The sequence below is a fragment of the Eschrichtius robustus genome, chromosome 2 (genome assembly GCF_028021215.1).
Source record: "Eschrichtius robustus isolate mEscRob2 chromosome 2, mEscRob2.pri, whole genome shotgun sequence".
Taxonomy (NCBI): Eukaryota; Metazoa; Chordata; class Mammalia; order Artiodactyla; family Eschrichtiidae; genus Eschrichtius; species Eschrichtius robustus.
Genome location: NC_090825.1, coordinates 160,693,807 through 160,708,717, shown reverse-complemented (window position 1 = coordinate 160,708,717; position 14,911 = coordinate 160,693,807). Strand labels below are relative to the sequence as shown.

General features: G+C 49.0%; 1 protein-coding gene across 6 annotated transcripts in view; it reads right to left on the bottom strand.

Annotated features, from left to right (window-relative positions):
- TBC1D9B (TBC1 domain family member 9B) overlaps positions 1–14,911 on the bottom strand; it is a 44,375-nt gene that overhangs the window by 18,217 nt on the left and 11,247 nt on the right. For all 6 annotated transcript variants that reach the window (XM_068536500.1, XM_068536501.1, XM_068536502.1 and 3 more), the window contains exons 4-7: positions 13,630–13,858; positions 12,327–12,585; positions 10,617–10,824; positions 7,853–8,065 (exon numbers count right to left, since the gene is read on the bottom strand). In XM_068536500.1, coding sequence (XP_068392601.1) covers positions 7,853–8,065; positions 10,617–10,824; positions 12,327–12,585; positions 13,630–13,858 — 909 coding nt within the window. The remainder of the gene's footprint in view (positions 1–7,852; positions 8,066–10,616; positions 10,825–12,326; positions 12,586–13,629; positions 13,859–14,911) is intronic.

Sequence of the window (14,911 nt, the reverse complement as noted above, 5' to 3'; positions counted from 1 at the left end):
TGCAGGCCACAGAGCACTGCAGAGAATCAAAAATCTCAGTGCCGGAAAGGAGACTGACTCAAGGATGTGACCTCAGCAATAACCATCCTTTGTGACAGACAGGTTCCTGGGGTGATGGTGAGCTCACAGACCCATGCTGCCTGGGAATCCAGTCTCTCTCTCCTTCCTCTTGGTAACTGTCTCACACATTTTTCCAGCGCAAACCTCCCAAACCACCCATCTTCCTCACTTCCTACTGCCAACTACTGAACTGAGCAAGCAGAAGCAGGAGCAATCTGACAGCTATCCACGGTCACCCCCACCGGCCCACCTTCCCACATCTGTGGCCACGCATGCCAGGCCCAACTCTCCCCCGACTCGAGCCCAAGATCCTACCGCTCTCGCCTCTAGGACCTTCTTCTGGCAACTGCCCCCTCTCCACTGGATTAATTACCATCAGCATAGAATCATGCTGTTGTCCCTACAAGCCCTTCCCGTTCTTCAACTGGGTGGTGCTCACATGTTATGTCCACTTTTGTGAAAGTGCATCAAGCTGTGCACTTAGGATCCATGCACTTTAGAGTATATACATCACACTCCGATTACAAGGTCACACCCTGAAGGGACCCCTGTGATTCTCAGCTGGCCTTTCTACAAAGTTTCTGGAAAGAGTTGCCTAAACTCACTGTATCCTTTCTCTCTCTTTCCAGTGTTTTCTTGAGAAAGTGTCAGAAAATGTATGTTTATGTTCTAACAGTTACCTTTATACTAATGTCTTTATATAGCACCCTGGGTCCCCTCTTTTTATACACTGGACTCCCTCCTAGGGGCAATACTAAAATTAGCGAGTAGCCCTGATCTTCCCCCTCCACTCCTTTCCCTGCCGACATATCATTTAAAGTGATATACCTTGCTCTTACTTAATAAGGCAGTCAGTGAGCTTATTCTACTTTCCATACCTTCTTTTCTCATGTTTTCATTGTACTCTATGTATTCAGAGCATATAAAATTTCACATGACTTGTCACCTTTATCCTTGTTATCTAGTCCTATTTCTACAGCTAGATACATTCAATGCTCCCACCAGACCTTCTGCCAAAGCCCCTTGCATCATTTCTTGGTTGTCTGAGGTTGTTCACTATTAGATTCCTCAAACGCTGATAGCTTCTGTGAATTCCTGCATGTTCCTGACGGCCTGTGGTCTTGATACCTGAATGTCAGTTTGCCAGATAGAAAATCCTGGGGTCACAGCTTTTTTACTGTATATCTTACAAAATGTTACTCTATTTGTATAAAATTTTGCTATCAAAATGTCTGACACCTCTCTGATTTTCATTCCTTCATAAATGACTTGGTCTTTCTTGACTGGTTGCCCCAAATGATTTTTTTAATCTTTAAAATCTGATAGTTTTACTAGATTATATCTCAGTGTGTATATACTGCATACTATTCTGTATTTATTTTCCAGTTGTACACATGCTCTTCCACCAGGCAGGTTTAAGTCTTTTATGTTCAGAAAACTTTTCTTGAATCGTGGTTTCTATCAGTTGTTATTCCACAGCTTTGTTTTTCTTTTTTAGGGAGGTACGTTATACATAAGTTGGATTTTCTTTGCCTGACTTCTTTATCACTTCTCTTGACTACTTTTTCTCTCTCTCTTTATTGGACTCTCCTCTTACAGCCTTTCCCTCCGAGTCTTGTCCTTATTTCCCTTAATGGACTTTCTGTGGGGTCTATTCAATCTTGTGCTCTTGGTTGTATGATATTTATTTCTGAAATATTTCTGTATTCTTTTCTAATTCTTTCCTGACTCCTGTCAACTCTCTTTTCACATTTTTCTGTTGACTAGTCACTTAGTTTCCGAGCTTTCTAAAAATTTTTTATTTATACCATTCTTTAGTAGTTTCTAACCCTTTTCTAATTCTTTTTTAGGTCATTTTGAAATATTAGGGTACAGGTTTCATCCGCTTTGGAGGGATGCTGTTCTGGTGTGCTTTGTCTGTGGAAGGTTTTTTGGATCGTTTTCTTCTTTGTATAGGGTGTGCTCATAATCTTCTTCTGCTGCTCACATTTGAATAACATGACTTTTTCTGTACTTACAGGAGGATGTTGTATGTATGGGGTAGCTGTTTGCACTGCACAGTTGGGGGTCTGTCTTCTGCTGCAGTCTCTCTATGGAGCCCCGCTCCAGGACTTCCTGATCTGCCTCCTCTAGTGTCAGAAGCTTCTCTCTCTTTACTCCTCAGTATTCCTGCCCTGCTCAGTTCCACCTTTTTTCCTCAGGGAGGGCTCTTTCCTTTTGGAAGGGAGTTTTTGTTGGGTGTTTCAGATTTGTCCTAGCATTCTCTGATCTTCCCTCAGCTCATTAGTGGATTCCCATGTTTTGTGTTGTTGGTTAACTCTTCTGTGAGCTGGAGCCTGAGAAATATGCCCGCAGTTTCACCGGTGGTTTCTCTTAGTCACTTGCTGAGGTTTCTGTTCAGTGGGTAGTCTCTTTTGAGGAGTGTGTGTGAGGGAGTATTTTTGGTGATTTCTGGATTCCTTGGCTCTTGGGACTGTCAGAACCCTTCTTCTCTTCCCTCCACTACCACAGCACAGCTGCTGATTCTCTATCTGTAGAATAATGCTGCAGTTGGTGGTCTGGCCTCACCTACTTGTAGTCTGGGGTTTGTAAGATACTGTTTTCACCTGGCTTTGTTAAAGCTGTTGTCTGTGGGCTTTTATTTTTACTCTTAAAGTTGCTTTGTGCATTTTAATGGAAAATTTGGTAAGGTTTAAAAAGCTACCCCAATAACCAACAGCTTATCCCAGTTGAAGGCCACTCCACCAGGCTTTTCTTCCTGTTCTTCCACTGAACAACTCTTGAAAAGGCCACCGTGACCTCTACTTGCCATCTCCAGTAGTCAATTCTTAGTTCTTATGATACCCGACCTCAAATCCAAACTGAACTCTTGACTGCTCCTTCCAAAACTGCTCTTCCTCATGTCATTAAATGGTGATTCTATTCTCTAAGCTGCTCAGGCCAAAGACTATAGGGTCATCCTTTTGTAAACCCTTCTCTTTCTCCCATACCCTCCATCTAATTGGTCAGTTCTCTCATATCTACCTTCGAATTATATCCTGTATGCTAACACTGAACAATCCGAAAAGGAAATTACAAAAATGATTTTATTTACAATAGCATCGAAAAGAATAAAATACTTAGGGATAAACTTAGCCAAGTAGGTGAAAGACCGGATGCTGTATGCTGGAAACTAGAAAACGCTGATGAAAGAAATTAAAGATGCAAACAAATGGAAAGACATTTTGTGTTCATGGATTGGAAAACTTCATATTGTTAAGATGTTAATATTACCCAAAGTGATTTACAGATTCAGGGCAATCGCTATTAAAATCCCAATGACATTTTTGCAGAAATAAAAAAATCTATCCTAAAATTCATATGGAATTTCAAGGGACGCCAAATAGCCAAAACAAGCTTGGAAAAAGAACAAAGTTGGAGGTCTCAAATTTCCTGATTTAAAAATGTACTATAAAGCTACAGTAGTTAAAACAGTATAGTACTGGCGTAAGGATACAGACCAACGGAATAGAACTGAGAGCCCAGAAATGAATCTTGCAATACATATGTTCAACTGATTTTTGACAAGGGTGCCAAGACCATTCAATGGGGAACAGATAGTTTTTTTTTTACAACAAATGGTATTGGAAAACTGGATATCCACATGTAAAATGATAAGGTTGGACACCTATCTCATACCATTTACAAAATTAACTCAAAATGGATCAAAGACCTAAACGTAAGAGCTAAAACTACAAAATTCTTAGAATGAAACATAGAAGAAAAGCATATGGCAACTATTTCTTTGATATGACATCAAAAGCACAATAAAAGAAAAATAAATTGGACTACATACAAATTTAAAACTTATGTGCATCAAAGGACACAATCATCCTCAATCAGAATGAGAAGGCAATCCATGGAATGGGAGAAAATATTTACAAATCATGTATCTGATAAGAGGTTAATATCCAGAAGTTCTACAACGTGACAACAAAAACAAACAACCCGATTAAAAGAAATAGGCAAAGGACTTGAATAGACATTTCTGCAAAGAAGATATACAAATGGCCAATAAGATGTGAAAAGATGCCCAATGTCACTAATCACTGGGGAAATGCAAATCAAAATCACAATGAGATACCACTTCATATCCATTAGAATGGTTATTGTAAAAAATAACAGAAAATAACAAGTGTTGGAATGGATGGGGAAAAACTGGAACCCTTATGCATTGCTGGTAGGAGTGTACAATGGTCTAGCCACTGTGGAAGATGTTATGGCAATTCCTCAAAATAGTAAACACTGATTTACCATATGACACAGCAATTCCACTTCTGGGTACATACCCCAAATAACTGAAAGTAGGGTCTGAAGAGATATTTGAACACCCATGTTCACAGCAGCATTATTCACAACAGCCAAAAGGTGACAGTAACTGAAACGTCCGTCAAAAGATGAATGGATAAACAAAACGTGGCATATATATATATACACACACACACACACACACACACACACACACACGTATGTATTCAGCCTTAAAAAGGAAGGAAGTTCCGACACATTCCATAATGAAGATGAACCTTGAGGACATTATGCTAAGTGAAATAAGCCTATCACAAAAGGACAAATACTGTATGACTCCCCTTATATGAGGTACCTGGAGTAGTCAAATTCATAGAGACAGAAAGTAGAATGGTGATTGCTGGGGCCTGGGGGTGGGGGCTTGAGGGTGGGAAACGAGGAGTTAGTACTTAATGAGTACAGAGTTTCGGTTTCCAAGATGAAAAAAGCTTTGGAGATGGATGGTGGTAATGGCTGCATAACAGTGTGGATATACTTGATACTACTGAACTGGATACTTACAAATGGTTAAGATTGTAAATTTATGTTATATGTATTTTACCACACACACACACACACACACACACACACACACACACAAACACACAAATATATATATGTATCCTGAATTTGACCACTTCTCACCAACTCCACTGCTACCACCCTCGACCAAGGCTCTATCATCTTGTGTCCTGATAACTGTCACAGCCTTCCAACTCATCTCTGCTTCTATTCTCGTCACTCTCTAGTCCAGCTCTGTTCTAGAGAAATATAATGAGAGCCACACAGGTAATTTAAAATTTTCTAGTAGCCACATTAAAAAACATAAAAGAAATTGTGAGGTTAACTTTAATAATATATTTTATTTAATATAGTCAAAAATATTATCATTTCAACATGGAATCAATACAAAAAAAAATCAAGATATTTTACATTCTCTTTTTCACACTGAACCTTCCACCTCTGGTGTGTAGTTTATGCTTACAGCACATTTCAGTGTGGTTGCCTTTCAAGTGCTCAATAGTCATGTGTGGCTACTGTACTGGACAGCTGCACCTCTATTCCATTCTCAATATGACAGCCATAGCAATTCTATTAAAACATAAACAGATCGTGTCCCTCCTCTGGTCAAACCCTCCACTGGCTCCCATCTCACTCAAGAGTCAAAGCTAAGTACTCCCAAGGGCCTACGGGCGCTACATGACCTGGCTTCCCACTCCCTCTCTAATCTCACTACCTGCGTCCTCTCTCCACTCATCTCAGCAGCCTTTGCCAAGCTCAATCCTGCCTCCAGGCCTTAGCACCTGCCATTCCCTCTGCCTCGAATACCCTTTCCCCAGATACCTTAGGGCTGTTCCCTTATTTCTTTCAAGTACCACTTGATCAGAGCCCCCCGCTTCCCCTAGCAATCCTGATCCTTTCACCCTGTTTTATTTTTATCCCTGGCCCTTATTGCCACCTGACATATTGTATGTTTATTTGCTTACGGACGGTCTCTCTCACTAGGATATAAGCTCTTAAGAGGGCATGAATTTTGTCTAATCTGCTCTATTCCTAGTGCCTGGAAGAGTACCTGGCACCTATCGGGAATGCGACAAAATGTGTTGGGTGAACGAAGGGCAGGTGCTTGGAAGGGGCCACTGGGCCAAGCTTACACTGGCTGGTCAGGCCCTGCCATTTGTGGCACTGGGCCTTGAGAAGGCAGCTCAACATTCCTGCTCACATCCCTTTTCACCCAATTCAACCTCACTGTTTCTTGAAATCCCAGATCAAGCCCAACCTCCTCTAAGAAACCTTTCTTGATGTCTCCACTGCACACTGATTCTGCCCACTCCCTTCCCTTCCATTCCTTATCTATTTAATAGTTGACTGAGCATCGATTACAGGGGTGAAAAATTTAAAGGCTTTCATGGGCCAGACCAGGTGGGGTTCTGGGGAGCTGAAGCGTACGTGCCACCACTCAGCTCCAATGCCACTCAGTGGGAACGTGGGCCCTGTAATGTCAGGGCCCCTGATTTTTCCAGAGCAGCCAGATATGTGGATTTTTATATGGACTCTTCTAATCATGAAGTGTTTTCACAAATCCAGATTGATAATAGCACACACATCTTGTCCAAGATACCAAGAAGCAAGGAAGTGATCAAACATGGCCAGGGTAATGTCAAAAGGACTCAGATGTCACCTGAATAAGCTTCCTCTGGTCACAGATGGAATGAGGATAATAACTGTCATGGACTGGAACACATCAAGTTGCTTAAATCTGTAAGTTCATAATTACACTAAAAAGTAAACATAAAAAACTGAATTGGTCATATTTTGAGGATATTTGAAAACCAATTCATCATTTTAACAACTGGTGAATAAAAAAAAATAAAAGATTTATTCTGCCTTTTCTATATGAACTGTGCCTCACGGTAACCAAATAGTTGTTGAGGGTAAATTTCTCTATATGGAAATATTCCAGCTAATGAACAAAAGGAATGATAGAATTAGAGTGCCCCCATCTGCAATCCTAATGAGTTACCTAATGAATTATCTAGGCAATGCTTATCAATGACTGGTAACAGCACATAACCAGGTATTGCATACCTGTTGGTGGAAGTACACAGCACCTCAATCCTGCCTACAAGTGGACCTGCCCCCCACTCCCCAACACAAACAATTGAATCCAAATCTGAGCTCGATCTCATTACTCAACCACCAACTTACAAGGAACAGGGCACAAAAGAACCCGTTAAGTGTTTCCAAGAGATGCAATCAGCAAACACCAGACTGCGAGAAACTCTATAGCACAAATGACCCAATTCCTTCAACAAAATACCGCAAGAAAAGAAAAGAGAGAGAGAGAGACAGGGAGAGAGAGAGGGAGGAGTAGAAACCTATAGATAAAAAGGGATTATACCAACCCACTGTAACATGTATATGACCTATGTTTACCTCAATTCAAATGATTAAACTGTAAAAAGAACATGTGCATCTGGGGAAATGTAAATACAAGTTTTTGATGTTAAAGAATTATTGTTAATATTGTTGGTATAGTAAAAAGATTGCAGTAAAAGGTAACCCTGTAAGAAAGACTGATGGGAGAAATCAATCTCCCAACAGGTAAATAAACACAAGCTGGACAGACCTAAACAGAGTGGCTCTCAGTGCAGCAGAAGTTCATAAGGGACAGAGATCAGGGTGGCTGGTCCAGGCAGAGAAGGCTTCTTATGTGGAATGGGACTTGAGGCAGGCAGGGGTGACGTTCAGGAGGACTGGGGCACGTCTCGGGGTACAGAGAGGGCTGTGACCCTAGGCATCGCGTGTGTGGCCAGGACACCTGAGACTGGGGCTGGGTTAGGTTTTCTACCCTGCACCAAGCGAGGCCCCTCCCCACCCAAGGCCCACGGCAGGCACCACAGGGCTGCCTGGGCTCTTCTCCCGGCCCTGACTCCCACCCCACTGCTCTGAAGGGCCCTCTCACCTCTGGGGCTGAGTCCACAATGCTGGCTTTCCTCCCCGCTCTGCTGTTGCCTGGTGGCTTGGATGGCATTTTCTGGAGGAAGTCAGAGATCCTCTGAACCAAGAAATCGCGGTCTTTCAGGTTGGCAAACAGGAAGGTCATTTTGCTCTTGGTGCTAATGGACAGAGGGCTGGGCAGGACACTGGAGCTATCAGCTTTTTCGACAATGGTCACCTGAGAAGACAAAAACACCATTTGGAGGTCAGTATCTTGGGATGTAAAGCCAGATGGTTTTGTGAAGCTGAGAGCATAGTGGGCTTAGGTGGTCTTCTCTCAGGCATGGGGCAGGGAGTGGACAAGGGGCTCTCCAGGCCTGGCCGATTCACATTCTGACTCTGCCGCTTGCTGCTGTGTGAGTTACGTGCATGTCTGAACCTCGTTTTTTTCAGCTGTTGATGGGTGTGAGCATATCAGCCTTGCAGGACCGTCATCAGGGTGGTGACACAGAAGGTAAAGCCTGAGCCCAGCTGCTGGCCCTGATCAGCTTCCCCAAGATGGACAGTCATGTCCCTGCCCTACAGCACAGTGAGCAGCCCTGCCTGCAAGCCCTCCTGAGCACTCATTCCCTCGGCACTTCCTGATGTGCGTCCTGGGCCCAGTTCTGACTGCGAGGTGTGTGAACAGAGCAGTACAAGTGTGCAGGGCACAGGATGGGCTTTTAGGGGGCACCTCTGCAGGGCCCGCAGCCTGGGGTGGGTACAAACAATGGACATGCAGGCTAATGAACACGGTCACCAGGGCTGGTGGGGGCCACAGGGCAAGCTGGGAGGCCGCTGGGCTGCTTCCTGTTGAAGGCACCTCTAGGGAGGTAGTAACTGAGCTGAGACCTGGTGCAGCCAGACGAAGAGCTAGGGGAGAGGCCAGCAACCACCCCGAGGAGGGGGCCAGACTGGCGTGATGGACAAAGAAAGACCGGAGAAGCTGGGGCAGAGTGAGAAGGGGTGGGCAGAGAGAGAGAGAGAGAGAGAGAGAGAGAGAGAGAGAGAGTGTGTGTGTGTGTGTCTGTGTGTGTGTGTGTGTATTTCGGTGTGTAAGTGTGTGTGCCTGCATGTCTGTGTGTGGGCCAAGGTCTGACTAGGGGCGGGTGGACTGAAGGTCTTACAGGTCACAGCAGGCAACTGGAGATTCTTCTAATCACAGAAGACACCGGAGGATTCTACCCAGGGTGAGCAGATGTTTAAATTATGTTGGCTGCTGTGGAAGGATGGGATCTAAAGGATAGGTCCTCAAGCCTTACGTGCAGACAAGGTACTGCTGAGGTGACCCAAGCAGACAGCTTGTCTTAGATGGTGGCTGTAGAGAGGAAGGGACATGCTCCAGAGAGCAAGCTGACAGGACATGCCATGGTCAGGACGTGGGAATGAGGCCAGGTCAGAATCAAGGATGGATCCCGCGTTCCACCTCAGCAAATGGATGGAAGGGGTGTCACTTCCAGAGGCGAGGATGAGATTTGGGAGCACAAATTCAAGAGCCCAGTGGACACATGAGTGTGGCTGGCATGAGTGAGGAGCCCCTGTGAAGCCCCCTGGTTAGGATACTGAGGTCAGTGTTGGGCAGGGGCCTCCATCAGGACCAGCTGCAGAGCCCCATCCCAAGAGCTTCCTGGCTCAGCCAGAGCTCTCTGCCATCAGGAATGTCAGGACCCATCAGGAGAAATAGAGCTGGGCCTAAGATGACCCTGTAGCCAGCCCCCAGGTCTCAGGGTCAGGTCAGTACAGCACCCACGACAAATCCACAGACCTAGTGCCAAAAGAGAGCGTGGGGTCAGGGGCCACCTCTGAGCCCCTCAGCCTGGAGCTGTGGCTCCTTTAAGTCCTTTGTCTCTGACTTCCCTTGGGGAAACTGAGGCAGCACACTACCTCACACCTATTCGCAACTATACCTGCAACTTCAGGGCTTTGTACAAAGGCCAGGGAGGTCCCACTGCTTTACATTTTAAATAGAATCAAAATACTGTGTTTTAGCTTATAGCTTAAGAACCTCACTTAAACCTCAATTAAACAGCCAGTATGCCCTGTTGGGCCATGAGGAAAAGGAGGCCTTGGAGGGGTGGGGGGCTCTCCCTCACTGTCTACACCTTCACAACAGCACAGGACAAATGGCCTTGTTTCTACCAGAGTCACTGTGGAAGCCCAAGAAACTGGAGAAAAAATAACTCTGACAGGTGAGAGCTGACCCCACCCTTGACAGGTGATAGTTGACCCCACTCCTGAAAGGTAAGAGCTGATTTCCAATGATTCTCCTAGAGCCGGAGCCACAGCCAAGGCAGGTGTCAGGAGAGGAACAGTGAGGTGGCCTCTGAGAGTAACATGGGGCTGGGGTGGGATCAGAGTCCTCCACGCCCAGCCAAAGCAGGGCTTTGCCAAAGTCTAACTGCAAGGCCCAAGGAGGCAGGACTAGGGGACACTCACCTGCAGGAGAGGCCACTGGGCTCTGACCAGGGAGGTGTGGGTCCTTGTTGAGGTTTCCTTATGTCCCACTGTGAGCTCTGCTGGCAGGCCAAGGCCCACCGCATCTCCCCACCAGGTGAGGTTGATCCCGGAGGGGGCATCCAGTGCACCCCACTCCCGCCAGGGCCTGGTACACGACAGGTGCTCGGGGAGCACATGAACCACCATGTGCCCTCTGCACTCACATCACTAAATCCTGAGGGGCTTCCTGGGCTGGGGACCTGGCCACGTGCCCTGGTAAGAGAGGGCAGCGCTGGCGAGGACCTAGGGCTCACCTCCCGCAGGGGTATGATGAGGTGGCAAGCATCCTCTTCCTTGCTGGCAAAGCAGATGTAGTTGCTGGAGATAAACATCTGGCCAGGGATGTGCAGCTTGTTGAATGGGGTCCACAGGGTGCAGCCTGTGTGGCCGTCCAGGCGCTCGTCCCCGGGCAGCCGGAACGTGGCACGGTAGCACTCGTTCTTGGCTCGAGCGTCCAGGTCTCTGGTGAAACCGAGGTGGGGGAGATAGAAAAGCGGACAAGAGTTGGGGCTAGCACACTCACAAGGTGGCCTCATGCCCTCGGTTTCCACATTGGATTCAGGCTCGTGGGGGTCCTCCTGTGAGCAAGTTGTGCCCAGGGATCTCAGAGTTCAATAACACCTGCACAGTGAATGGTCAAGTAGTAAAATGTGGACATCCGTATGACCAGCAGAGGAGTGGTCAACAAACAGCACGCTCGGTACTGAGGGTGGGTAGTGCCCAGAGGGTGCCTGCACCCACCCCGCCGCTTCTCACTAGGAAGACCAGCCCCACCTAGAAACTCAGACATGGCCTCCCGACAGGCAGGTGTGGAGTCAAGACTAAAACACAGGGTGCTGGGATTTCCCCAGCGGTCCAGTGGTTAAGACTCCGTGCTTCCACTGCAGGGGGCATGGGTTCGATCCCTGGTAGGGGAACTAAGATTCCACATGCCGCGTGGTGCAGCCAAAAGAAAAAAACACAGGGTGCTGTTGCTCAACGGAAATGCACACTCGCCAGTCCGATGGCTGTGTGAGGCAGGGGCCCAGTAGCCAGTTCCTCGCCCCTGCGGTGGCCCTGTCCTCATAAACATCTCTCTCTTCCCAGCCCCGTGGGGGCCGCTAGCAGCCTGAGCTCGGCCTGGCAGGCACACCTCGATGGACAATGCCAGAGACTATCAAGTCCGGCCCTGCTCATTTTCTTTCTGGAAGGTTCTGAAAGCCACCGTGTCACTCGCATCAGGAAAGTAACATCCTTGGACAGCGTTCTGGTCCTGAAGATGCACCCAAGAGTCTGGGCCTAGGCCACAGTCTCTGCGCACACAGGTGTGAATCTGGCTGTGGGACCCAGGGGCTCAGGGAATCTCTGAGCTCCTGGCTGGCTTACAGGTTTCCCCTGAAGCTGCAATGGAAGAGTGAGAACGGAGTGCTCCGGAGGGGCCAGCCCCAGTGAATCATTCCTCTGTCTACCAATTCCCACAGACAGGGTGGCAGAGACCTCAGACCTGTGCAGGGCTGTCTCCTGGGGCCTGGGGTCAGGGCCCAGGGGTCCTGAGAAGAGCTGTCAATCATGGCGGGATGGAGGTGGTGTACCCTGAGTTGGGATTCTGAAGCTTTCCCGAAGAGGCCTCTGGGGATGCCCTGGCTGACGTGGTGGGGTGCCTGTCCTGGGCTCCACTGCTCACTTAGGGCTAAGGCACTGGGGCCTGGGGCAAGCTGCTCTACCTCCCTGTGCCTCAGCTTCCTGTCTGAGACCAAGGAGCCTGCGAGAGCCTCCCCACCCCAGGGCTTTGAGAAGTAATGCATGAAGAACTCCCTCCACGTCAGTGTCAGCGGTAGGTTTTTCAGGATGACGCCTCCGTGAATCTCCTGGTGCCCTCCCCACTATCGAAAACCACCCCTTTACCTGGCCCCCTTTCCACGCAGGGAGCCTGTGAAGGGTGAGGAGGGCAGGTCCCTGCTGGGGGTGGGGGAGGCGCAACGCACCGCTTCAGAGCCGAGATGTTCCTGTGCGGCCGGGGGGGCCTGGGCAGTGCTTTGTCTTCCAGGAAGCCCTCGCTGTCCAGTAGCTGCCGCATGGCCAGGTTGGCCAGCTGCTCCATGAGCTTGAAGGTCTCGCTGATGTTGAGGAACATGGAGAAGAAGAGCTCCTGGTCCCGGGTGTCCACACGGATGCTCTCAGGGAAGAGCAGCGTGGCGTTCTTCTCCAGCCGTGTGACGTCCACCCACTGCACCACCAGGCTCACTGGACACCAGAGGGGACAGACACACCATCAGGTCAAACCAGCTGGAGGGCTGGGCAGGCAGGCTCCTGACTCCTGCCTGGGCCTAGAACCCACCTGGGGGAGTGGGCAGCATTTATTGCCCGCCCGTTCCCCACCCCCCAGGCCCCGTGCCTGAGCCTAGCTATGCTGGGACACCAGCTCCACGAGGAGGGACTGGGCCGTCCTGGGCCAACCCAGTGCCCAGCCCCGAGAATCTCCTGGGTTTGCCCACCAAACGGCTAAAGGATGAGATGAATGAACAAACAGGTGAGCCAGCTGAGACCCTGGACTTGAGAAGCCCCACCTAGTGGGAGCGCACTGATGTGGGAACAAGTCACGACATGGTGTGACCAGCACAGAGAGGACACTGGCCCCTGCCTGACGAGGAGATGCAAAGGTGGGAGAAAGGCAGCGGAGGTCGTGACAGGTGTGTGTGCATGGCTGGGAGCCGGCCTTGCTGGGCCCAGGAAAGGCCACACTGAGAGCAGCTAAAGCCCTGGGGGCTCTTTCTGGGGGCGACATGGCAGCAGAGTGCACTGGCTGGGAGTCTGCCTTTTGTCCTGAGGCCAGGGCTTCCTGTGGGGAGGGACCTGCAGCAGGTGGCTGCAGGGGCACACGTCCAAGGCACCATGTAACCTGGAGCCGCTCAGGGACGATGGGTGCCCTGGCACTCTACTTGAAAGAGGGGAGGCCCTGTGCAGAAAGTCACTATGTGAAGAACTGTGCTGGTTGATGTATACATGACAGGAGCCCCCAAGAGCCCGGTGATGCCTGGTTCAAGTCTGGAGTTCTGGTCGTGGGCCACTAGGTTCTGGGGAGACCCTCTGGTGGGTGTGTGGGGACAGAATATCCGGGGGCCGAGGAGGGATAGCCCTCAGGAACTCCGACAGTCTGGGGAGGCGGTACACTTTCTAGAGGCGAGGTCGAGGGCGAGGGCAGAGGAGGATGCCCTGAGGATGACGGGGGCCAGCTGGGGGACTGGGGCTAGGGGGGACACAGGGGGCGCTCCTGCTGCCTGCACTCACCCTCCTTGCCCAGCAGGAAGGAGTAGAAGCACAGGTGGTTGACGGTCAGGTAGAGCCAGCCCTGCCGCGGCACGCGGCCCTTCCAGTAGCTGCAGGAGTAGTAGTTGACCAGCTTCTCTCCCTCGGGCATCCCAAACTGCTTCCGCATTTTCAGCTCAGCCTCCTTGAATTTCCCAGGGTCCTCATCTCCCTGGGGCTGCAGGTTCTTGTTCTCTTCTGCGATGATGCCCTGTAGGAGGACAAGGGGACTGGTTCCCACAGGGAACTCAAGTGGTGGGACCCAGGACTCTTGGACACTGGCCCAAGGGCCACAAGCAGGTAGGCCTGTCGTCTGCTCTGGCCAGACAGATGCTGGGCAAGTTCCCCTAACTCTCTGAGCTATTATCTCTACTGGATCAGAGAAGGGAACTTTTAAATTTACATTTTAGTTATTTTAATGTAAATATCTGAAAAATATAATACATAAACATGGTAAAAAAATGCAAGTAGTAGAAAAGTGTGTTCAGTAAGAAGGGAGTCTCCATCTCCTCTGCTGTTGTAGCCACTTTGTTTCCTCCCAGACAGGCTGGCACTGATGCACCTTTAAGCAAATACATGCAATCTGCTCTTTCCCCTCTTTCTTTGCCCAAATGGGATCTTGCTGTGGCACTGTTCTGTGACGTGCATTTCTTGTGACAACGTCTTGGGGGATGTTCTGTACTTGATACTCCCCCCCACACACACCAGGGGGCTCCTGACTCTTGCCCCCCGCTCAAGGCCCACAGACCAGCTGCAGGACCCACCCAGCTCAGGACCTACCCAGCTCAGGGTCCAGAGACCAGCCACAGGTCCCATCCAGCTCAGGGCATATCTATGCTGTATCCCGCCAGCATCTTCACTGGGCTCAGCGTGCCCAGAGACATCACCCTGGGCCACAAAGCCAACCCCAAACCTCCTGGGGTAAAACAGGTTCTTAGCGCATTTGGCTCAAAATGTACATGCAGATCTTCCAGGGGGATGATGACTTGATAAGCTAAAGTAATTCAAGGCAAGTGTTGCGGCCCAGACTGCTGCTTCTGCTGAGCCTCCTGGCAGCCTCGAATTCCTGTATCCATGAGCAGGGAGAACAGCCAGGAGTTGGGGTGAGGACCCAAAGGTAAGGTGTACCTCCATCTCAGTATAGCCAGTACCACTGTAGCTGCAACTCCAACCTCTTCTCTCTCTCAAGCTGCCTCTGGTGCCTCCCCAGAACACTACTGCAGGAACTAGCTCTATGTCTGGGAAAGAGGCTCTGGCAAAACAC